This window comes from Pipistrellus hanaki, assembly GCF_964339955.1.
Source record: "Pipistrellus hanaki genome assembly, chromosome: 2".
NCBI classification, from domain to species: Eukaryota; Metazoa; Chordata; class Mammalia; order Chiroptera; family Vespertilionidae; genus Pipistrellus; species Pipistrellus hanaki.
The window spans coordinates 41,620,460-41,644,251 of record NC_140504.1 but is presented as its reverse complement, the minus strand read 5'-3'; the positions used below and the strand labels follow the sequence as shown (position 1 = coordinate 41,644,251).

The 23,792-nt window shown below is 41.1% G+C and overlaps 1 protein-coding gene across 5 annotated transcripts in view; it reads left to right on the top strand.

Annotated features, from left to right (window-relative positions):
* The window catches only part of MASP1 (MBL associated serine protease 1), a gene marked incomplete at its 5' end in the record, with an annotated part of 59,065 nt that overhangs the window by 4,088 nt on the left and 31,185 nt on the right, over window positions 1-23,792 (top strand). For 4 of the 5 annotated variants that reach the window (XM_084875644.1, XM_084875643.1, XM_084875642.1 and 1 more), the window contains 3 exons: window positions 1,810-2,041; window positions 20,485-20,662; window positions 21,664-21,795. In XM_084875644.1, coding sequence (XP_084731770.1) covers window positions 1,810-2,041; window positions 20,485-20,662; window positions 21,664-21,795 — 542 coding nt within the window. Of the gene's footprint in view, window positions 1-1,798; window positions 2,042-20,484; window positions 20,663-21,663; window positions 21,796-23,792 lie in introns of those variants that run through there. The other variant, XM_084875641.1, reaches the window with a different exon arrangement.

The following is a 23,792-nucleotide window of genomic DNA, read 5'->3' as shown; positions in this document are numbered from 1 at the left end:
ATCCCCATTTTCATATGAGGAAACTGGAGCTCAGAGAGACTACTTACCTAATATTTCATGGCCAGTAAGCAGAAAAATTGGGATTTGAACCCCAATACATCAAACTTCAGGGGCTGTTCCCCTAATGCAGTGCAGTGTAATATGTGTTCAATGGAGTGAAAGAGTCTCTGTAGCATTGGAAGTTTTAAACTGGATGATGAAGGAGAAACAAGGAAATTAGGTAGGAATGATTATGGCATGTGGAAGAAGGCCGAGTTATGGGTGGGCAAGGCATGCCAAAGTATGGCTGGCACTAAGATAAAGTTGGACAGGCAGATCAGCACTAGATCAAAAAGGGTTCATCAGCCAACCCGGGAGCAGATGCTTTACCCTGCAGGCATAGTGGCACAGCATGGTCAACATCTGTGTATTAGTAAATCAACCTTGGAAGAAGATTGCTGAATAGTATAAAGTGGGGGCAGGGAGACCACTTAGGATGCAATAGCAATCTATAATAATAAAAGCATGATATGCTAATTAGGCTGGACAGCTGAATGACCTTCCAGAAGAAGCTGCGGTGGCAGGGGCCAAGGCAAAGACAGTTAGGGGCGATCAAGCAGGCAGGCAAGCATTTAGGGGCAATCAGGATGGCAGGCAGAGTGGTTAGGGTCGATGAGGCAGGTAGGCAAGCAGTTGGGGGCAATGAGGCAGGCTGCAGAGTGGTTAGGGCCAGTCATGCAGGCAGGCATAGGTGGTTAGGGTCAATGAGACAGGTAGGAGATCAGTTGGGGGCAATCAGGCAAGTAGTCAGGCCAGTGGTTAGGAGCCAGTAGTCCTGGATTGTGAGAGGGATATCTGACTGTGTTTTAGCCCCTACAGGATTGTGCCTAAACTGGCAGTTAGACATCCCTCGAGTGGTCCTGGATTGTGAGAGGGTACAGGCAGTGCTGAGGGACCCTCCCCCATGCACGAATTTCAGAGCATTTACATCAATTGACCATGGGAAGCAGAATAAATAGTTCTTATGGGAGAAGTTGATGAGCCAGGTTTGGGGTGTTTGAATTCAAGGTCCTTGGGTCTTGCTTGGATAGGGGAGGGGTCAATCTATTAGATGCTTAGTGTGGTGTAGATTGACCATTAGGGTTTTGACCAGCCTTGACCATTCTGTCTTTATTGCATCAGTCACGTTGGGTGTGTTCTGTAAGTTTTATTGAGTTTTCCTTGCCCTTTATCCAACTCTTTTAATAGTCCATTCTTTTTTATTTCTACAGCTGGAAATAAATTGTAGGGTTTTTATCATTTTATAAGAACACTTACCAAGAGGGAAAAATATTGTATTACTAAGTCTTTCTTAATTCAACATTTTGCATACCTTGATTAATTTTGTTAAATTTGTGTAAGGTACTGCAGATCCCATCCTTGAGTATAAATCTCATCCCAAGATTACTATGTTAATATTAATTTTTAGAAAATAGAAGAGGTTACGGTTCTTAAATGAAGCTGAAGAAATGATAACAATTTTTACCTGATTATGCAATTTACATTTTCAACAGAAAAATAATGTGTCTCAAAGTCCCAAATGTGGTATTTGCTGGGAAAGTTTAATACTATTATCAAATCTTCAAAAGATGACAACTGACAGAAACCTTAGAAATCACTAAGTTACCATTTTCTGTATTTTAGACTGGGTAACCAAGGCCCACAGGGGAGGAGTAAAGGCAGAAGTCAGTGGCTGAGATATGCTGAGAACTTGATCTCTGGGCTATTGACTTAGTTAAATGGTGAGCAACTGTGTCCATGAATGTAAGGTGATCCATTTATGTCTTTTAGGTGGCTCCCTCTTTATCATGCTTTGTGCTTCTCCTTGTGGAAGGCTTTGGCCCACACTGTGGAGCTTAACAATATGTTTGGCCAGATTCAGTCGCCTGGCTATCCAGACTCTTACCCGAGTGATTCAAGAGTGACTTGGAATATCACTGTTCCAGAAGGATTTCGGATCAAGCTTTACTTCATGCACTTCAACTTGGAATCCTCCTATCTTTGTGAATATGACTATGTGAAGGTGAGACCCCTGATATTCTCTAACTGGGCCAGGATGTCTATTGGGGAACCTGCTGGGAGTTAGGAAAGCCTAGATGAATTAGATGCTGTGCTTACTCCTATGTTGGCAGTCCAGAGAGGGAGACACACCAGATTACAACATGATGAATGAAGGTGTGAATGGCATGCTAGGTGCAGGCTGAGTACACAAACCAAGAAAGGACCATGAGGAAAACTGAGGCTAGTAAAGTGTAACTCAGCCAAACACAGCTTCCTCTTTTTATTTCCGTTCTCAAAGTCTTTGATGTTTTCACTAACCTCTACTCCAAGGTCACTTTTAATTCACAAAAGCAGAAAAGGGGAGGGACCCTAGCATAAGCATTAATCAGACTGAAACACATCTGTATGTCAAAATCTGAGGCACTGGAAAGTATTGCCTAGTTAGGATCAAGTGTTTTGGGGAGTGTAGGACATCCAGTAGCACACAGTTAGAGGTGAGAGTGGAAGGTTAGATTGGGAAGAGATTCTGAGGGGCCTTGAATGTGACGCTAAGGAGTTTGTATCTTATCAGCAAAGGGTATAGGCAAGAGTGGGGGTTACTATCAGAGGGGAATGTAAAGAAAAAACACATGGATGAGGGGCAGGAAATAATCAACACCATATTCCCTGGAATTTAGAAAGAGCCCACAAACAAGACCATGGATGGAAAGTTATTCTTTAAAAGTGAGGCTAAGAAAGGTTAGAGAATGTCTTTCTTTCTTTCTTTTTAAATTTAAATGAAAAAAAATATGATTGGAGTATTTCTGAGAGATTGAGTTTATTAAGGTTGTATCTGATTTGAAAAGATGAGAACCTGCTTTCTAAACTTTCTCTGACTTCCTGGAAAAGGTTCTCATCAAACCACTCTAGAGCAGACTTAGCATATTGTTAGGATTGTTGTAGACTCATTTTTCCACAGCCAATAATTCAACAAGAGTTAGCCTTGTATTAGCCAGGATGTTTGATCAACAACAAAGTAGTGTGTTTGCAAGGTGCTTTTACACTTATAATCTTATTCAACCTTTAAAACAATCCTTAGAGATAGGTACTACTATCCCATTTAATAGGCCAAGAAAAAATCCAAGAAGGTAAAGCAACTCACCCAAAGTTGTATAGCTAGAAAGTGGCAAAACAAGGATCTAAACCCATGTGATGTGACTGTCAATCCTATGCTTTTTTGGCTATACAAGCTATGATCCACTGAGCCCCAGGATACTGCAGGGGTTACAAGGCCACTAGAAGCAGGGGGAGCCTGATAAGTGGGGCTGTGAACTCCTACCCTGTTTAAACTCATTTTAATTATTGGTTGTTGCTTATCATTTATGTTGGTTCTGTATAAAAAATATTACTTACAACAAGGGTTTTGTGACTATAATAGCTTCCAAAATTGGGACTCTGTGGCAAGGTTTCTAAATATTGACATTTTAAGCCAGATCATTCATTATTGAGGAAAGCTGTTTTGAGAATTATACAATTTTAACAGCATCCCTGTCTTCTACTCACTAGATGCCAATAGAACTTCCCTCTTGAGTTTTGAGCACCAAAAAATGTCTCCAGATCTTACCAATACCCAGAGAGACAAAATCTCCTCATTTGAAAGCCACTGCTCTAGGGGACGCTGCCCCTCTTTGAATGTTTTGTGCTAGGAACTATGAGAATTTAGGGATACAAAAGATCTGGTCCCTTACAAAGAAAGATGAGCCCCAAAAAATAGACACTGCAAAAGATGGAAAAGAGTAATAACAATGGGAGGGTGACAAATGGAGCCAACCTCTCAGGCAGGGGCTGTTCACCAAGAACCCAGTGCATCATCCTAAATTGAAATTTCTGACAAACTGGAGAAATATGTCCTTTAGGACACAATCTAGCCTCTGTCAGAACCAAACCCTAAGAGAAAACAGATTATGGGTAGGAGTATTAGGTTAGCAGAATCCCCCAGCCCAATCCCCCAACTAATACTGGTCATATAACCAAGATAGTCTTGAATATTTGGGTTGAAAAGTGAATGTCACCAGAAGGAAAGTGACCAAACATTGCCTAAATAAAACAGTATGTTCCATAGATTTAGACAAAGCTAGATGTGAACTTCCTAACTGCTTTTTCCTCTACTTTCAAACATGTCAACCATCTAGAAATTTTCTTAGTAAGAACACTTGCTTTTATTGGTAGCTGAAGCCACAAAACCATAAAAAGTACAGATTTTTTTTTTTTTCTTTAGCTGTAACAATGGCTTATTTTCATTATTCTCCCTTCTCTATCCCTAGAATTTACTCTTGGTTGATATGCATTGAGCAATCATTTCTTACAAGTTTTCCTCTCTTTCAGACAGATGCCAGGTTTGACTTTGTTAGGACTCCTTTATCAAGATGATAAACACACAATAGAGGATTTAACTTACTCCTTTGCCCCAAATAAATTCAGTCTCCTGGCAAAGCAGATTAAGGAGCTGACATCAGCTGCGTTTTGTAGGGGGCGGAAGTGACAAAGTACTGTTCAAGGGCAACAATAGAATTTGAAGACCTTTCTGACAATGAATTAAGGACATTGGAATCCATTTCTATCCAAAGCTTGATCTTTCTGGCTGGAGAATATGTTGGATATTGATTAATGGTTTCCAACACCTTTCTGAAAGCCCAAGGAGATGAAACTAAACCTTCTGGAAGGACAGCATAGTCTTGGGTTCTTGAGTGGGTTTTAGGAAATGCCTGTTCTAGTCCCATATCTGCCATTAATTTCCAAATAATTTGGAGTAGACAAGAAAACCTCTTTTTGCTCCAAAATCAGACTTGTAACCAAAGATCAGTCTACTTAAGACAATGCAGAAACTGAACTGCCTTCCTGAAGTGCCCTGCAATCCTTGTAGCTCTGTCCCAGACACATTTTGCTAAATCCTTGGAGGAAGGAATTAATACATTGGGCAGAGAGGGCAAGATGCCTTGTCCAACTGACTCCCTTCTAGAATGCCAATGAGCACCAACATTAGCCTCCCTGCAGAGGCACTGTGCCCTGGTCAGCTGACAATTGGTGCTCATATGGAGACAGGTCCTGTGCCCTTGGCCACACATGTCTTGCAGAGTTCCTCTCTTGGAATCAAGAACTCACGAAATATCAGGCTGCTGAGGCCCTCTGGAGACTCATCTAGTCCCATGCAATATTTGTTTTTCAAATATTATGTCTCAATGAACACTTTCTTCTAAGAAATCTCCTAGTCAGCTAATAGAGAAAACAGAAGTGGGCCTGCTCAGAGTGAAGGTGGCTCAGAAGCTCACTCTGCTCACTCATTCTCCTTGGTCACCCTAAAGTTCACACTTTTTTGGGAATTATTGACTGTTGCTTCTGTTCCTGTTGGACAAAAGAAGTAACTGGAGCTCATAATTCAGGGATAAGACTAGTACTCTGGCCTCTGAACTCACAAACCCAAAAGCCTTACACATACAATTGAAACCCATTCACTTTTTCTAATTGCCCTCCAACCTTTGCCCCCAGAATATGTCTTTCCTGGCTACTAAGGAGAAGGAGGCTCTTTGCTTTCCATCTGCATGAGTATGAGCATACCACATACCACCGCTGGATAAGTCAACGTCTTCTCCAAAATTCTGTTTGTTTGTTTTTTCATCTGGTCCATGAAGAGGTGGGATGAGATGATCACTAAAGTCCCTTAAATTCCAGAATTCTAATCCTAATTCTTCTTGCCAGAAGTTTCCAGATGATCCCACCAAACCCTTAATTTCCTGGTTATAATAATGCCAAAAACCAGTAATGGTATGTTATGACAGCCATCTCTCAAGGTTCCATGGCCATAAGCACTCCATAAGAGCCTATAGTCTGCTGGGATGCCTTAGTGACATGTCATTTAAAGAAAACTTGTAAACATATCACACCACTGCTGTCTTTTTTAAAGCAGTTTTAAATATCACTGATTTCCATTTGATGATTTCTATCCAGGGATGTTAAATGCTCATACAATATGCCCTGTTTTGAGGCTTTATCACTCTGTGACTAAATTGCCTTGGTAGACTTTGAAGTGGGTTTAAAGAACTCTCCAGTTCATAAGAACCCTTTTCAGCATAGCCCAAACCCACAGACCATCCTTCCCACCCTGACCAATCAAGGTGATGATGACCACACTGCTGACACTGCATATCAGTATCTTACAGAAAAGCAGGACCCCAAGGCTGCAGTTCAGATGCTCCCATTTTAGGAAATTCCTCTTTCCAACCTGATTTCCCGAAGTCCTTCATCTTCAAAATGCATACACATCTGCACAACAGCATCTGCTTTCTTGGAATGTGTCTGCAATGTGTGGATTCCTGCAGTGCACAAATGAGGCATACAAATCATAGCTGGTTAATGTAGCAGGTGAGGTCAGAGCACAGATGCTGGCCAGGGAGTCGGTAGGCCTGGATTCTTGAGGCCTTTCTCTTCTAACTAGGTACACTGTAGGCAAGTGACTACTTCTAGGGGGGTCACTGAAATATAAGAACTTCAACAAAATGGTCACTAAAGCCAATATAGCCCTCATATATATGTATCTAAGACTTCAAAAATCATAGTTCAATTCTATCATCATTATGATAAAAGCCTAGGGAAGGGAAATTTATTGGCCAAGGTCACACTTGGACCAAAATTTATATCTCAAGATTTTCAGATTTTCAGTCTCTTTCTTCTTAAGAAAAAAAAAAAAAAAAAAAAAAAAAAAAAAAAAAAAATGGCAGTGGAGTACCATATTGCAGATGCTTAGGGTTTTGTTTTTTTATGGTTTGTTTTTTTTTAAGTGTAATGTAAGTACAATGTAAGGCAAACATTATCCATAGTCAAACTTACTCAACCTCTTAAATATAGTAGAGCACTGTCTTATAGTATATCCAGAGGGACTTTTTTTCCTCATAAATGCAACAAATTGCAGTTTCTTTGGTTGAGCATCAGATGGAGTGGTCAACTTGTGCTTAGAAAGGGGCCCTGGAGTTGTTGTTGCTGAAGGAGGTACTTAGAAATCAGAACTGCCAAGGGGATAGCATATGCACACATCCTATTTTCAATTTCACTACATGACATCTGTTCATTGGAAAGGAAGACAATAAAAACCTGCATACGGCTTTTATCCCCTTTCTCCCTTTTACTCATTGAGTGCAAATAGCTCAATTGGCATCTGTTAAGTGCTCATGTGATGTAACAGCACTGTTCCTCTGTTAACTCTATATCCTTTATGTATTCAGCTTTTCTTCCATTCTTTCCACTGTTAGCCACTTAATTCCAATTCTTATTCTTCTCACCTAGCCTATTGCAATAGCCTCCTAGATGTCTACCAGCTGTCAGTCTCTCCTCATCCACTCCACCATTTATATGTATCCAAAGGAAAAGCATTGCTTTGATTGTGCCATCTTAAAATCTTTCAATATCTCCCCACCATCTATGGAATAAAGTCCAAGAATCTTATGTAAACTCCCCCACACTTGAGCATTGAAAACTTTCCATAAACTGAACACTACATTAAAGGCAGGGTCCTCAAAGATGAGTACCTGTCCTCAAGGAATTCTTATGGGACAAGTACATAATTAATAAAGTAAAACTAGGCAATTAACACATGTTAGGCAGTATATATGTTGGGGAGTGGTCATTTCTGGGTGTTCAGGAAAGGCTTTGGAAATAGTTAATGCTTGAGATAAGTCTTGTAGGTAAATAAGAATTCAATAGTGCATTTCCCTAAGCTTCTCAATCTAAGAATTGATTTTATCATCAGTAAAAGAAAAATAAGTTTATAATGATATACAGTACTTTTCTCAAAGGTTATGGGAATGTTTAAATGAGATAATGTCTGTAAGTGGAATCAACACTGTAAAAGGCAGTCATGCTCAAGGGTTCAAAAATCCATCAGAGGGGGGTGCGGGAAGAGCCTGAACAAAAACTGTGCACCTATGGATGAGGACAATGGGGGGTGTGGAAAGGACAGAGGTGGGGTGGGAACCTGGTGGAGGGGAACAATGGAGGGGGAAGGGAAATGAGGAACATTTGTAATAATATGAACAATAAAAATTTACTTAAAAAAAATCATCAGAACTGGGGTCAGGCCCTGCCTCCACCTCTTATTGTAAATGTGGATAATAATAACAATGCCTATCTCATGGGCTCCTTGGGAATGCCAAATAAGATCAGTGCTTTAATGATGTATGTCGTATACATCTGTGATTAGATCAATAAATATTATTACAGTGGTAATGATGGCAATAGTATGAGTAACAAAATGTCTGCTGGTATCAGTTTTCTCATCTCTACCACTAGTTGGCTATCCATGACTTTGCTCTTGTCAGGCAATTTATAGAAAGGTGCTTTGAAAGACCTGTATAAATGCAGGAGGCTATTTCTCATATGTGTTCCCTGCAACAACATAAACTTTTGGCAGATTCTAAACTATTGCCTTACTTTATTCTAATAGAATAGGAAGAGCAAGGAGTATTATACCTAATTTAAAGAAAAGAAAACTGAGCACAGAAAAGACTTAAATGGATTTGTCCAAGTCTCCATAGAAAGCCAAGTCTCAATTTCTAATCTACTTACTTCCAAGTCATGATTTTTATCTTCACTCGGTCCCTCTCAGAACAGTCTTTATCCTGGTAGGGACCTTGATATGCTTCCTGGCTATGCTTTTTTTTTTCTAAGACAAGACTGCCTGTCAGGGTAATTTAGTAAAATGAAAGGACCTAGAGGATTCTGTGTTGTCTAGATTTTGTTAAAGAACTCTTTTATCCTGATTTTGAGGGGAAAATATTTTACAAAAAAGTAATTGGAAATGGAGTCTGAGCTATGAAAGCTAGGAAATGCTCAATTTATCTGTTGGTGGTACACAAGTTCTAGCGGTGAACTCAAGGTCATTCCACTGGACTATCAGCCTCATAAGTTCAGGGCCCATGTCCGCGTTTTTTCCCAGCAGTGAGCACAGTCTGGGGCAGAACAAAAAAAGGCATATGTCTCTAAAAGGTGAGCATAAAGGGAAGGACACTGGTCTAGAAATCAGCCACTGGCTTCTACTGAGACATTGGGCAAATCACCTCTCTGCTTTGGTCCTCAGTTTCCCCATCTGTTCAGTGAGAAAATTGGACTAGTTGGCCTTTGAAAGCCCTTTCAGTCCTGATGGTCTGTACCTCCCAGTCCACCGCCCACTTCCCCAGGCCTCATTGGTCAGTCCACATCCTACTGCATAACTGAGAGATGAGTCCCTCTGTGGCCCTGCTCTGACACCACCCCACCCCCCCACCCCCAATTTCTGCGCAAAGCTCTGTGTTTATTCGACCTTCAGGCTGGGACTGACCCCAGTTACTGCAGAAGCTCTGCTAATTCTGTGGGAGTGAACAGGAGGCCTTGGATCCTGAAAGAAAAGAGAATGAGAAATAGATAAATGTCTATCGTGAATTTTAATTGTATTCCCTGGTGCGATTTTTTTCACTACAGAGGTACCAACTCCCAAACACCAATTCTAGCTGATTCTGAAGAATCAAGAGGTGAAAATGAGCTTCAGAAAAGTGTGGGGGGGGAAACTTATTTTATGCAGGAAGTGCAAACAGCACAGGCTATGGGTGATAGAAAACAGAAGGAAGGTCGCAGTGCTAGGGCAGAGAATGTGCTCAAGTGTGGGGAAGTTTGAGGGGGGGTGCCTAGGGGGTATGGACACACCTTGTGTGCAAATCTGTGTGCTAGTGTGTACACAAGAGCTCTCAGATTCATCTTAGTAAAAAGTGGAGTTGAATTTACTTTGGTGTGCTCATTCATAAAGGAAAAAGTTAGGTTACAGGACATATCCATTCATTTGACACATGTATTTCTTGAATGCCCACTATTTACCAGAGCTTGAGGTATAGCAGTTAATTAAAACAGACAAAAATCCCTGCCCACAGGGTACTGACAATACACTGGGGGAAACCGACAATGAACATTGATTGTAATCCATAAGTTCATTATATAGTGAGTCAGAAGGTGATAGGCAATGAAATAGAGCAGGGTAAAGAAGGACCCTGTGAGCCGGGGTGGGGGTTATGATAAAATAGGTTAATCAGGTTAGTCCTTATTGAAGGGGTGACATCTGAGCAAAGACTTGAAGAAGTTGGAAAGTTAGCCATGCAGCTTTCTGGGGAAAAGCATTCCCATCAGAAGGAACAGCCAGTGCAAAGGCTGAGTGTGTTTGAAGAACAGCAGGGAGGGCAGTGTGTCTGGAGCAGAGAGACAGGGATGGGAAATGAAGAGAGAGGTGCTGGCGATAGGGAAGGAGAGCCTGCTCGCCATGGGGCTGGGAAATAGGGTCCCTGCTAAATGCTGACAGGCGGTGGCAGACTTGACCAGCTGCTTTCACACCAACTTTCTCATTTGACCTCTTGACTCTTAGAGGACAGAACTAATGTCCACCTTATATGTTTGTGAAGACTCAGCCTGCACATAGTGTGAGTTCATAAATGATTAACAGCTGAATCTGGGTTGGGAAGGAAGAAAAGATGCACAATAGCCCACCACTCACCACTCATATACTAGACATAATATCTCAAGAGCATCAATAATAGTAAAATGCTAAAATAGTAGGTGATGAGTTTTTATATAATTTGGTTTTGATATATATATATATATAAAATCTTATATATAAGTTTATGAAACTTGATTTTTCATGATGGCTGTATTTAACAACAGGGTCACAAAAAGAACCTTGAAAAGTTGGCCTTTGGCTCCTATAAGCTGGTACAAGCTGGCTCCCCGCACACCATTGCCCAGGAAGGTTAAAATGACACATGAGTGAGGGGCAGAGCAGTGACCAGAACCCAGGCTGTTTGGTTCCTCTTCCAGCTCTCTGCAAGGGAGAATTTGAGGAAGTGCATTTGGGCTAGGGTGGGGCAGGGGCCTGGGCAGTGGCAGTGGCAGAGGATAAAACCAGTTCACACATTCTTAGAACTGCTGGGTGACATTGGCCCCTGGCAGGCCCCTTTGTCCACTCAACACTTACTTCATCAGTACTTTCACTCCAGTCCAGACTGTGACTCACCTTGAGCCAGGCAGCCCAGCAGAGGAAGAACACAGCGAGGCTTTGTCTTTCGCAGTCCTCCAGCAATTTTCCTGTCCTCAACCGCTGGGCGCAGCCTCCTATTTCCCTGGGGATTTGCATGTGAATGGGCCTGCAGTCACTGAAGGGGTCAGGTGGGGCGTCGGAGCCATTCACAGGCCAACAAGAGTATAAATCCTTCCTGGCCCGCCTTCCCAGCCTGGATTCCCAGGCTCTCCCTCCGCCCATCCCCCCTGCTTCCAAATCCACTCCCACTGAGCTGGTGGGCACTGCCAGTTTCCCACCTGCAGGATGCCTGCTTTCCAGGCTCCCAGCCACTCCTCCCCAGCCAGCTCTTTTCTTCTCCCAGGCTCATGCTGCTTGGAGATGATTCCCTTTTCTGTCCAGAGCCCTCCCTGAGAATGGGCAGTCCTTGCTGCAGGAGGCGGCTTGAACTCCAAAGACCTCTGAGTGTAAGGGAGCTGTGTCTCAGGCCCCCACAGTGTTAACTGTGCCAGTACGTGATGCATTCACACAATACCTTGTTAGGGGCTCCCCCACCCCGCACCCCGCACTCTGTTAGCAGGTTTTCACTCTGACTAACAAGTAAATAAGAACGCTGTGCTGGGATTCTCAGTATGCCTGGGCCCTGATCCTGGCTCTGCCATTAGAGGGTCATGTGACTTTGAATCAGTTGCTTCACTTCCCTGAGTCTCAGTTTCCCCATCTAAGAAAGGAAAGAGAGCCAAGACTGATTTGGCTCAGTGGATAGAGCGTTGGCCTGTGGACTGAAAGGTCCCAGGTTCGATTCCGGTCAAGGGCATGTACCTTGGTTGTGTGCACATCCCCAGTAAGGGGTGTGCAAGAGGCAGCTGATCGGTGATTTTCTCTCATCGAAGTTTCTAACTCTCTATTCCTCTCTCTTCCTCTCTGTAAAGAATTAATAAAATATTTTTTTTTTTTTAAAGAAAGGAAAAAGATAAACTCCATAGCCTTTAATGTCCTTTCGATCTCTGATATTCTGTGGTTCTCTGATTTCAATGACTGAACCAGGGCAGGAAGGCAAGGCATCTGGAGTTTGTCTCAGGTCTGCTGCTCCCAGGATGTGTGGCCTTGGGGACTCACATCACCTCTCTGGGCTCAGAATGACGAAAGTCTACCTGAAGTGCTTCCATCACAAGACTGCCATCACAAGCAAATGAAATAAGGTGAAAGTATCCTTCCAAGTGTCACACAGAGCAAGGGAGACTATTTCAACTGCTATTACTGGTGTTAATATTATTATTGTTATTGATTTTATGGCCATATGTCTTAGGCCAGGATTGAAGCACCAACCTCCAGCCCTTCTCAAATGAGGCTGTCTTGAATGTTAAACCCACCATCTATGCTATTTTGACTTACATGGCTTTCAAGAACCTCTGAAATACAGCTCAGCAGGTGTGGCTCAGTGGTTGAGCATCGACCTATGAACCAGGAGGTCTCAGGCAGTGTATCAGGGATTCTCTCTCATCATTGATGTTTCTCTCTCTCTCTCTCTCTCTCTCTCTCTCTCTCTCTCTCTCTCATTTACTTTCTGAAATCAATAAAAAAATATTTTTTAAAAGGAAGCCATTAAGAAAAAGAGCTTCTGAAATACAGTACACAAACACACACACACATGCACACACATCTTTTTTTTTTTTCTGTCTGGCATCTGGTACATTTAATTTGCTCCTTTTCATCATCTTTAACTATAATTTGAACAGTTGGAAAAAGTAGCAAAATCAGGCTGCACCCTTGGTGCAGTCCCTGATGTGACAGGCTTGCAATGGGGGTGACCTCAGGAGTCAGGAGTACAGAGCATTCACCTGTAAGTCAGGAGTCCTGGGCCCATGGCTGTCACTGAATCATTGGCCTAAATTCGCATATCTGGCAAAATTCTTTGAAACACAGGACAGTGGTGAAATTCTAGACTGAATACTGTTCTCCTGAGGATGGAAGCTTTTAGAGATCCCTCATTCTGGTCCTCTCTCATAAGATAAGGGTAATGCTGGGCTGTGAGGTTCCCTTTCTGCTCCAGCAGACTGAACTTAGGGATCTCATAAGAAGGGAAGTCTGTGCAATGGCTTCAGGGAGATTAGGAATGGAGTGGTACCTGGAAACAAAAACATATCCAGGAGCAGTTCCAGTCTCTTAATTCTTCAACTGAGTGAAATCACCCGTACCCCACTTAGCTGGGAGTCCGAAAGGTGTCACTTCAGTGAGCTGGATCTCAGTGGTCCTGTTCTTCTCACTGATTTATTGAGTGCTGACCGTATTTTAGGCACTTTTCTAAATGCTTTACATATATTAACTCATGTTATGTTTATAACATTCCTGTGCTATAAATACTCTCATTTGCACTATTTTACAGATTGGAAAACCTATATTCATAGTGTATTAGTTTGGTAATGCTATGTAACAAACTACCATAAACAAGGTGGCTTCTCCCAATAGAAGTTTATTCTCTCATACTTCTGGAGGCTAGAAATCTTAAATCAAGGTGTTGGCAGGGCTGTGCTTCTTCGGAAGGCTCCAGGGAAGAATCATTCTTCCCCTTTCTAGTTTTGGTACTCCTTGACATTCCCTGGGTATGGCAGAGTATCTCCAGTCTCTGACTCTGTTTTTATAATATTTCCCACTGTGTTCAAGTTTCCTTATTCTCATAAGGACACCAGTTATTGGATTAGGGTCCAACCTAATCCAGTATGATGTCATTTTAGTTACATGGGCAAAGATCTATTTCCATATAAGATCAAGTCAAGACCAAGGGTTAGGACTTGAACATACCTTTTTGGGGAATATGATTCAAGTTACAACACAGAATTGAAGTAATTTCCCAAATAGCTAATAACTGGTGAACTCATAAAGATGAGGTCCCACATGATTCAGTCTCAATAAGGAAACTGAAGCATCCAAAAAAACAGGAAACTTAAAAAATGGAAATCAATGCACAATCAACTCATTCACTTAAGAAACAAACAAGGCAGATATATTCTTATCTCAAACATTCAATCTCTCTCCCATTGATTCTCTATCTATCTCTGCTCCCTACCCCCCAAAGTCTTCATGAACTCCATCCACACCAAGGAATTCTTCTGTTTCTCCTCATCCATCATCCACTTACACCAACCAAATTTCTTCTTGTCTTGGTGACACAGCACAGGATAATCGCAAAGAATTCCCATTGAAAAATGGGAGGAAAGGGAAGCATATCATAGTCACTGCTCCATAGTAATCTGAAATCTAGCCAGGCACATGCTGCTGACTCCAGAGACCAGTTCTGAATAACAGCCCGGTGCTGTTCGCTGAGAGGGGGGCCCAGGCCACTGCTCTCTGTGGCTCTTGGCTCTGCCTTCTGGCTTCTCAGCTTCACCCTCTGAGACATTCTTTTTCACAAGAAATGGTACATTTTGTAGCTGAATAGACCTTTCCACCTATTTCATGTTCATTGAAACTTGAGGTTGATAGTCCTCCTTTTATTTTGAATTGTCTCAGTCATTTCTAGTCCAAGCTGGTTGGTACATACAGTATCTTTTTAAAAAAAAAAATTTGGTGTCTAATCATATATTTAAATATAGTCCACTCTAGACCAAAACTACACCCACAGTCCTTTCCAAAATAGGTCTCTCTCTCTTTCTCTCCCCCCACCTCCCGTTGAAGAGCATGTTAGGGTACTATGGAACAATGTTCTTAAGATTCCTCAGTGTCCTTTGATCTAGCTAATAGGGAGCACTAGGCACTGCCTTAAATCTTCTACATTTAAATGAAGGATCTTATAGCCAGAACTTTGAAATTATTTTTATCCTGAGGCCATTTTTACTTTTAAAACTTTTGCTAGTATAGAGATGAGAAATAATATTATTTTCCAACCCAGCTAGTTCTGGACCCTCTGTATTTCCTCTAATTTCTGCTTTTACACCAAAGACTTACTTCTTCCTGAAGTACTTTGCCATGTACAGCTGGAAGAACATACTGGCACTTGCAACATTCTACATAAGATCTCCTCAGCCAGATCCATAGTTTATTACTATATATTTTTCTACATTCTAATTGCCATAGATAAATTTTGCCACTTGTTTCACCACTATGTAACTCAGGTCACCTTTTGTCAAGCCTCCTGAAGCAGTTTCCTCACTTGTAGCCAAACTGAAGCCACATGTACTAGTTTTGGTTACTGCAGCATCCTACTCCTGATGCCAATAATAGTATCTGCCAGAGTATAGTCAGAAATGCAGAGCCTCTGAATATTGTGAGATAATGACTATTTATGGGCATTAGAACTCATACAATTATAAAAACAACTAAGAAAGTGATGGTCCCAGCTCCTCATAGACAAAGGTGGAGGACCACAGAAAGGTGACTATTCAGCTCTCCTGAAACCCTGGAATGGGTGGAAATGATGGCATTTGCAGAGGAATTTAGGAATTAAGCAAGTCCAGCTAAGGAACCAGCATGGGACTGTGAAAGGGGAGCACATGGAAGAGCCTACGAGAAGCTGTTGGCTCTAAGCAGCTTCCACCCCTGTCGGTCCACCTACAAGCATCTGGTGGTAGGCTTTCTGGTCATCAGAACCAGTAGTTAAAAAGAAGAGCTGGATGCAGATTGAAGAGAGTGATGACCAGTTATAACCTATTGAATATATCTATATCTATTCATTTCTATATATGATCACAACCTTCAGAGAATAAAAAACTATTGTGTTCTAACCTTACACAAGTTCCTCTTTAGCCAGCACTACCCTGGAATTATATGGGGAAGAAGACCCTGGGAAATGTAGTTCCAAGATCAACTAATCGACAAGAAGACAATCAAGCACACTCTAAATGTCTGCCTAAATTAACTCTGTAAAGCTCTTCAAGCGCCCAGAGAAGATATCAGAGGGGCCCAGGATGTAGCTTTTGAGCAATGACAAGCAAAACCTGGAGCCATTGGGTCTTCAGGACAGCCCTTGTTGGTTGGTCTCATGCCTCATAGGAGCATGAGTGTCATTGGCTATGGAATCAGAATGCTGTGATTTTGGACGAGAGCCACCACTTGCTAAATAATAACCATGTCTGATTCATTTGGGTCATCTGGGTTTCAGGTTTCTCATCTGTAAAATGAAAACAATTGCCCCCAAGTTACCTTCTCCATCTATTGCATCAAGGTACCAATGGATATCTGTCTATAAACTCTGATAACTTTATGGGCACGTGGAAAGCAGTTGTATCTGTCATTCTACAGAAATTGGGCCAAAGTTTCTGCTGTCCTGCCCTAGTTTTGCCTAGGAATTTTTTATGCTGTTTCTACTAAGGTAGAAAATTCATGGAAAACAGACTCTAGCTTCTCCTCCTTAGATCTCTCTTTCCAGATTTATTTCCTCAATAGAACCCCTTTCCCATGTCAGATGTTGGTTGAAAAGAAGGGGTGGTTGAGACTTTGAATACCTCTAAGTTCTGTCTGAACTGTAATGTGGAGAATGCCAACATACATTTATTTGTTGCATATGCAAGTCCCATGCTTCTGGGAATGTGGAATTTAGTAGCAGAATAAGATAAGTACTCAAATGTATACGCATTTGGGCATTATCAGACTGCAGTGAAAGACAGGAAGTTCAAGTACCCCTGCCTACATGCTCTCCCTACTACCCCTCACCTATCTACCTGCTCACCTTTCAGTCCCCAGCTCAAGAACGTTTTCTTCTTCCTAAATGTTTTCTGATTCTCCTCAGGTGGATGATTTTTTTTTTCTTTTTTCTTTTTTCTTTCTTTTTTTAAACCCCCAGAACTTCCTATCTCTCACTGCAATAACTATAGCCTGACAATGCCCTAAAACATATACATTTGAGTACTTATTCTTCTACAAAATTTCACATTCTCAGAAGCAGGGGATTTGCTTATGAAGCTCATGCAACAAATAAGTAATTTTTGGCATTCTCCACATTACAGTCCAGACAGCACTTGGATTATAAATAATTATTGAATTAAGTTGAAAGAAAATAAGTTGGGAACATGCATCCATGTGCTGGTGTCTTAAATAACAATAGCCTGAAAGGACATGGTTACCCATAATAAGATATAGAAAAATGAAGAGTCTGTGATCCCCAACCAGATAATTCTTGGTTCCCTATTATTATGAATTTTGTGTCATGTGATAAGGCATTTCCCTCCATATTGTTAATATGATGGACCTAAGCAGGACAGTCCAAACAAGAACCAGGGCTCAATCTTCCACGTGTACTCAGAAATAAATTATTTTTAAAGAATATTACAATTCATAGCAGCAGCTGCAAATCTTAACCAGGGCCAGTGACCCCCTCTGTTTAGGTTATAGCTGGAACTTTCACTGAGCCACATCCTCTCTGAGAGATAGTTCATGCACCCAAGATAGGATTTCAAGAGGCCCTTGAACCAGAAAAGTTGTTTGTCAAAGTGTCTATGTCTTTTGTCACAGGCACTCTGGGTTGTTGGGTTTCTTTCTCCAGGGTCAGAAAAGTTTCAAAAGCAAAATTGATATCAGGAAATGCTTGTGATTATCTCTCTACTCTTAAGCAAATCACTTCCCCTCTTTAGACCTCAGTTTCCTCTAGAAGGAGAGCAATTGAAATAGCTGTGAAAGGTCCCTCCCTCCCAACTCTGATAAATCAGGATTCTATTCAGAGCTGCAGGCTGAATTCCCAGAGTCCCAGGGCCTTTTCTTCCCTGCTTCTAGAGGTGTATATGACTCAGATTTTCCCATGGGTCTCATCTGGGGCATGCTTACCTATTCTCTAAAATAATGTAGCTCTGCAGGTGATGACTTTATCTGCCATCATAAAAAGGTCCCTAAGCCTGGAATATATGAGGAGGTAAGTTATTTATCACAGAACTTCATTAGGTCTCTTCCTTACAAATTATCTCTGATTGGTTTCACTTAGAAGTACCCACGTTACAGGCATTATAGACCCAAAAAAACTTGGGGTACCAGATTACAGGAAGGAGGCTGATGTGTCTCCTTCATCAAGACATCACTATTCATGATAATTGTTTATGTATTATATGGTTACAGACCACAAACAAGTCCATCAGATTTTTTAGCAGGAAGAAATGTGTGTGTGTGTTGAAACTCCTGCTTCCATTTCCTAGTATGTATGAATGAATCTGTATGGATATTATAATTTGGTAAATCACTAGTATTTCAAAATTGGAAGAGAACATAGAACTCAACTATTTCAAACCCCTGTTTTATTAGGCGGATAACTGAGAACTAATGAGTAGGTGACCATATAACATTTTATTGTAGATCAGGAATAGGGTTCAGGATCTCTAACTACAGCTTTCATTACTCCAAAGCAGTGGCCACCAAAACAGGGCACTCTAGCTCACGCAGTTATTCATAGCAGAAGCCCTTTCTTAGGCCCTCACTCCAAACCTATTTAGTCTTATTTTTATTGAGTTCTAAGAAGAGCAGTTTAACTTGTTTGTATTTTATAACATTTCAGCTAATAAACTCATAAAGATACAGCAAATAAAACAGTACATAAATAAGACATACGAATTACAAAGGCATTATAGTCTGGGGATGATCTATGTAGGGTAAGCAACATTACACAACGCAATATCCCTAAGATGGTTGATGTTCATAACAATCCCTGGATCCTAACAAAGGGTCGGCATGTTTCACCTAAAAAAGAAGGGTTTTGTATTAAGCACTTTAAAAAGTATTATAACAAAAATATTTTTTACTTTTTTTTTATTGTAATTAAGTAAAACTTCAGCTATATTTAAAACTCAGATAACAAACCAGCTGTGATGTTCAAGGAAGTGACATTTCAGCTGTGTGCATATAGGCACGTTCTACAGTAATAAGTCTGGTGAAGTTTGTCTAGTATCTGCAGAGAAAAGAAATAAATAGCAAAGCCATGATCTCATCTTCTGTTTACACTTCAATTCCCAAAGTTAGCAATTAATTGTCCTTGTGTTTTGTTGCCATGGCAAATTGTTTTTCTTTAAAACTCCCACTTATTTTAAATAAATAAATCATTAGTTTCAAAACAGAAGTGTCAAATGTCAAGATACTCTGGCATACTAAACTAAATGAACAAAACAATGAATTCATTAGAATCTATTAGAGATAGGCAGCCTTTGAGAACTTTCCTTTAATGACTTTGAAAAGCAGCAGAAATTATTCTTGGTGAGAGATTTTCTTATGCATCTTGACTAAAATCAGTCTAAAAGTTGCAAGTACAAATATAGGCTTACAAGAATTGGGAAAGGTGTAAACAATAGAGTCATGGGTAGGCCAAGCATTTGTGGTCAAATAAATACTATCAAACAGCTGCTATCCAGTGCTTCCCAAATAAACACCCACAATCATTGTTAGGCAACCAGTTTGAGATCTCTGCTTGGGTCTCCTGCTCTCCCAATGTAAATAATTCTTTTAGCAAATAGTTATTTTTTACATCTGACTCTTAGTACAGACATACACAAAAAATATACTACTTCTGGATGATCCCAGTAGTTTTGGTATTATTAAGACTACCTATTAAATGTAGTACTGATGACACGTCTTTCCTGTTCAACAGTTTTCAATGTCTTCTTTATTCACAAAATTAAGACTCACTTATTATTATGGCATTCAAGGTCAACCATGATTTAAATAAATTTTTAAAATCACCTATCTTTCTAAGTGCATCACCTACAATCTTTACAGATTACCTGGCTTCTCATTGTTCTCCAAATGGGCCTTGTTCTTTGAGATCTTGATAACAAATAACTGCTATGTACCAGGTCCTGTTCCATATACTGATGACACATCTATAAAGAACACAAAGTCTTGTTGTCCTGCAGCTTACATTCTAATGGGGATATTTCACCTCCTTCTGTGTGAATCCCCAGTGCTTGTTTTCATTAAACCACCTGTCACACTGAATAATAGCTCTGGGTGTTTTCATCAGTCTGAACATGCACAGCTCTATGTCTTAATCTTCTCTCATCATCCCCATCACCTATTTTGCCCAGCATCAGCACACACTGAATGCTCAATGAATGACTTATATTGTATATAAAGTTTCTTTTCTTTGGAATGTACTAAGTTCCTGTAGCATATAAAATCCATCTGTGATCTAACTCTTTTAATTTTAACATTGAGTCATTTTCAACAACAATAACAAAAGCCATTTGGTTGTCAACAGGAATGAAAAAGGTCAAGCTACTTTTGATGGATCTAAACAAAATGCATGCAACAGTGATCAGATGGCTACTTTTACTTAAGCTGTAATGTGTCTTTCCTTAAATTCCATAATTCCTAATCCCTATCCTTTGGACTTCCCAGGCTGCTTAGTCTACTCCGGGGAAGCCTCTCCCTCTTTTCTACTGAAGAAACTAATTTGAAAAGCTGCTCATTTGTTCCCTTTCTCTTTGACCTTAAAGGTAGAAACTGAAGACCAGTTGCTGGCAATCTTCTGTGGCAGTGAGAACACAGACACTGAGCATACCCCTGGCCAGGAAATGATCCTCTCCCCTGGTTCCTTCATGTCCATCACTTTCCAGTCAGATTTCTCTGATGAGGAGCGATTCACAGGCTTCGATGCCCACTACATGGCTGTGGGTAAGTGAGAAGTGGGTGGCTCATCCCCAGGTCTCCGTTTCTCAATAAAGATTAAAAGTGTCTTGTACTCTCTTCTTTACAATGAACAGCTATGTACTCACCACGCAGATTCTACCATGAATGTCTTACTGCATTTGCTCTATTACATATCTATCCACCTGCTGACTAGTGACCTGGAGCATCTTTACACATGCTTGCTGGCCATTTATATATCCTTTGGGGGGAAATGCATGTTCAATTTAAAACAAAACAAACAAACAAAAAACATTGTTATTGATTTCAGAAAGGAAGGGAGAAGGGGAGAAAGAAAGATCAAATGATGTCAGAGAATCATTGATCAGCTGCCTCCTGCATGTCCCACACTGGGGATTGAGCCCACAATCCAGACATGTACCCTAACTGGGAATCAAACTGTGACCTTCTGTTTTATAAGTCTATGTTCAACCACTGAGCCATGCTGGCTGAGCCAAATTTTTAAATTGGATTGAGAACATACATCTTTTTTATCTTTATATTTCTAGTGCTTAGGACAGGGTTGGGCCCCTATAAGCAACATAGAGACAGGTAGAATGGAGTAGAAGTTAAGAGCCTATGCTCTGGGACCAGCCCATGCTGTCCCTACCACTTACTATCTGTGTGACTTGGAGTCAGTTGCTTAATGCCTCTAAATCTGTCAGTCTTATCATCTGTTGAATAGGAATAGTAACAGCCCTGCTTACTATTTTCACTATTGTTATAAGATAGTGGCACAAGACAGGTTGCTTGGGTTTGAACCTGGCTCTCTATAATCTTGGTTAAGTCTCTTACCTTTCTGAGTTCTAGTTTCCTCCTATAAACAGAAACATTGGCTACTTCTGGGCTTCATGTGAGGATCAAATGATGAAATGCAAGCATCTCACAACATAATGAATAGCTTACACTAAGTGCTCTAAAAATGTTAGCTGTTGTCTTCATCATCCCTCATGGATTCACTGACTGAGAGGCTGTGCCTGCCCCCACAGATGTGGACGAGTGCACAGAGCAGGAGGACGAAGAACTGTCCTGCGACCATTACTGCCATAACTACATCGGTGGCTACTATTGCTCCTGCCGCTTTGGCTACATCCTCCACACGGACAACAGGACCTGCAGAGGTGAGGCATGGGGATGATACTATTCATCACCATTGTGTGCCACATTTTCCAGTCAGATGAGGCAGGCTTAGAAGAAGGACTGTAGGAACAATTAAAAATGAAATCTGAGATCTGTGCCTCTAGGTACTATGTGTTTGAAATGCCCAGCAGCCCTAGCCTATTGGCCATCTTTCTTCCTGGGCAGCAGGAATCTCTGCCCTTTTCTCCCTATCTCCTCTCCCTCTGCAGGTCTGCTAAAAAAAAAAATAAAAAAAAAAAACTTTCCCTGTCCCCTCTCTCTGAGCCATGAACTATGCCTCCCCCAGAAATTTCTTTTGCTCTTTTCCATAGCCCCTAAGTTCCTCTGTGATAAAGAAAACCTTGGTCCAAAGGAAAGAAGAGGGAGGAGAGAGGCAAAGACAGAAACAGCATTTCTAGCTCTCTCTGTTTTAATCTTTTATCAGCATGCCTATTCTGCCATAGTCTCTGGGCTGGGCAGAGGTGGACAAGCAGAAGGGTCAGCTACTTTCCATGAGGACCAAATGGTTAATGGGAAACAGCCACAAAGCAAATGGTGAAAAGTAGTAAAAGCTGTACAAGTAATGTGGCCACAGTACAATCAGACCTGAGTTTGCCTGGGGTGTGGGCAAACATGTTTCAGAACTGATAGCCCTGACAGATATAGAAGAATAAGGCAAAGACAGAGAACAGCTTCCACAAACCTGCCTACACCCAGTAGATTTTGGATCGTTTGGGGAATTACCATTTGCATGACTGCAGGGTAAGGAGCTGAGTTTCAGAAAAATCCCTTGGAAGCTGAGTGAGAGGTCATTGGAGGAGAACAAGTTTGGAAATGAGAATTCTTTTTCTTTCTCCTTCAAAAGTTTCTACTTGCTTCTGAAAAGAAAAAAAAAAGAAAAAGAAAAAGAAAAAAGCCACAAAAAACCCTGTTTGACTCATCAATAGAGAAAAGGCACATATAGGAGTTTCATCTCAAGGGTTATATTTTCTATGGTTTCCATTCAGTAAGTTTTTATTGAGTATCTACTATATACTGAGTTCAATGGGACTAAGAATGAGCGAGATTTCTTTATCTTTTTCACTTTGCCTGTGCCTCCAGGAACTTTTTAAAACATTATCTTTCTAATCTTCTTAATATCTGCCCCTACCCATGAAATTTTAATACCACAGATACACTGTATATATTATTTATGTACTGTATGCCTAACTATGTATCACTCATAAAAAGGGTAGACTTCTCCCAACCAAGAACTAATTTTAACCCCCTTTGGGGCAATATCATTGCCATGAGAATGTGTAATACAGAAAATGAAAACAGGTGGGAATTCAAGTTACCTTGACCTAAACTTTGCTCTACAGCTGAGTTGTAGACTTTCAAGTTAGTCATGCCCCCTTTTCTGGGACACAGTCCACTCTTATGTAAATGAGCAGGATGAGCTAGTGCTTAGAAGGAATTGACATCCTACATCTAGGATGGGTCAACCCAAGGACAAAGGTCCAATAGCAAATAAAAGGACCTTAGCAGAGCTAAGCCACAGCCAGGTGCTGCGTCCTTGGTGTAGCAGATGAAATAGGGACAAAGAATCCCTAAGTTCAAGGTACTTACAGTCTAGTGGGGGCAAGAGAATCCACAAACAAGTCTATCACATAGTGGCAAGTAGTGGTCGGCAGCATAAAGGGAAACAAAGCAAAGCCAGGTGCCAGAGGAGAGGGGGTGTATGAGGGATCAAAACAGGCTTTGAGCAGAGACCTAATGGAGTTCTTGGCTGAAGGGAGAGCAGGACAAAAGCATTCTAGACACCACCACCTCAACCATTCCATCTCAAAACCTTTCCATCTTAAACCCTGTCCTTCCCTCCTTCCCCCAAATGCCACAGAATCTGATGAGAGGCTTATAACACTCACTGCCTTTGAGTCTTGACCCTGCAAATTATTGGTGTGTGATTTGGATAAATCACTTTCCTCTCACTGAAATTCAGTTTCCCCATCTGTGATGG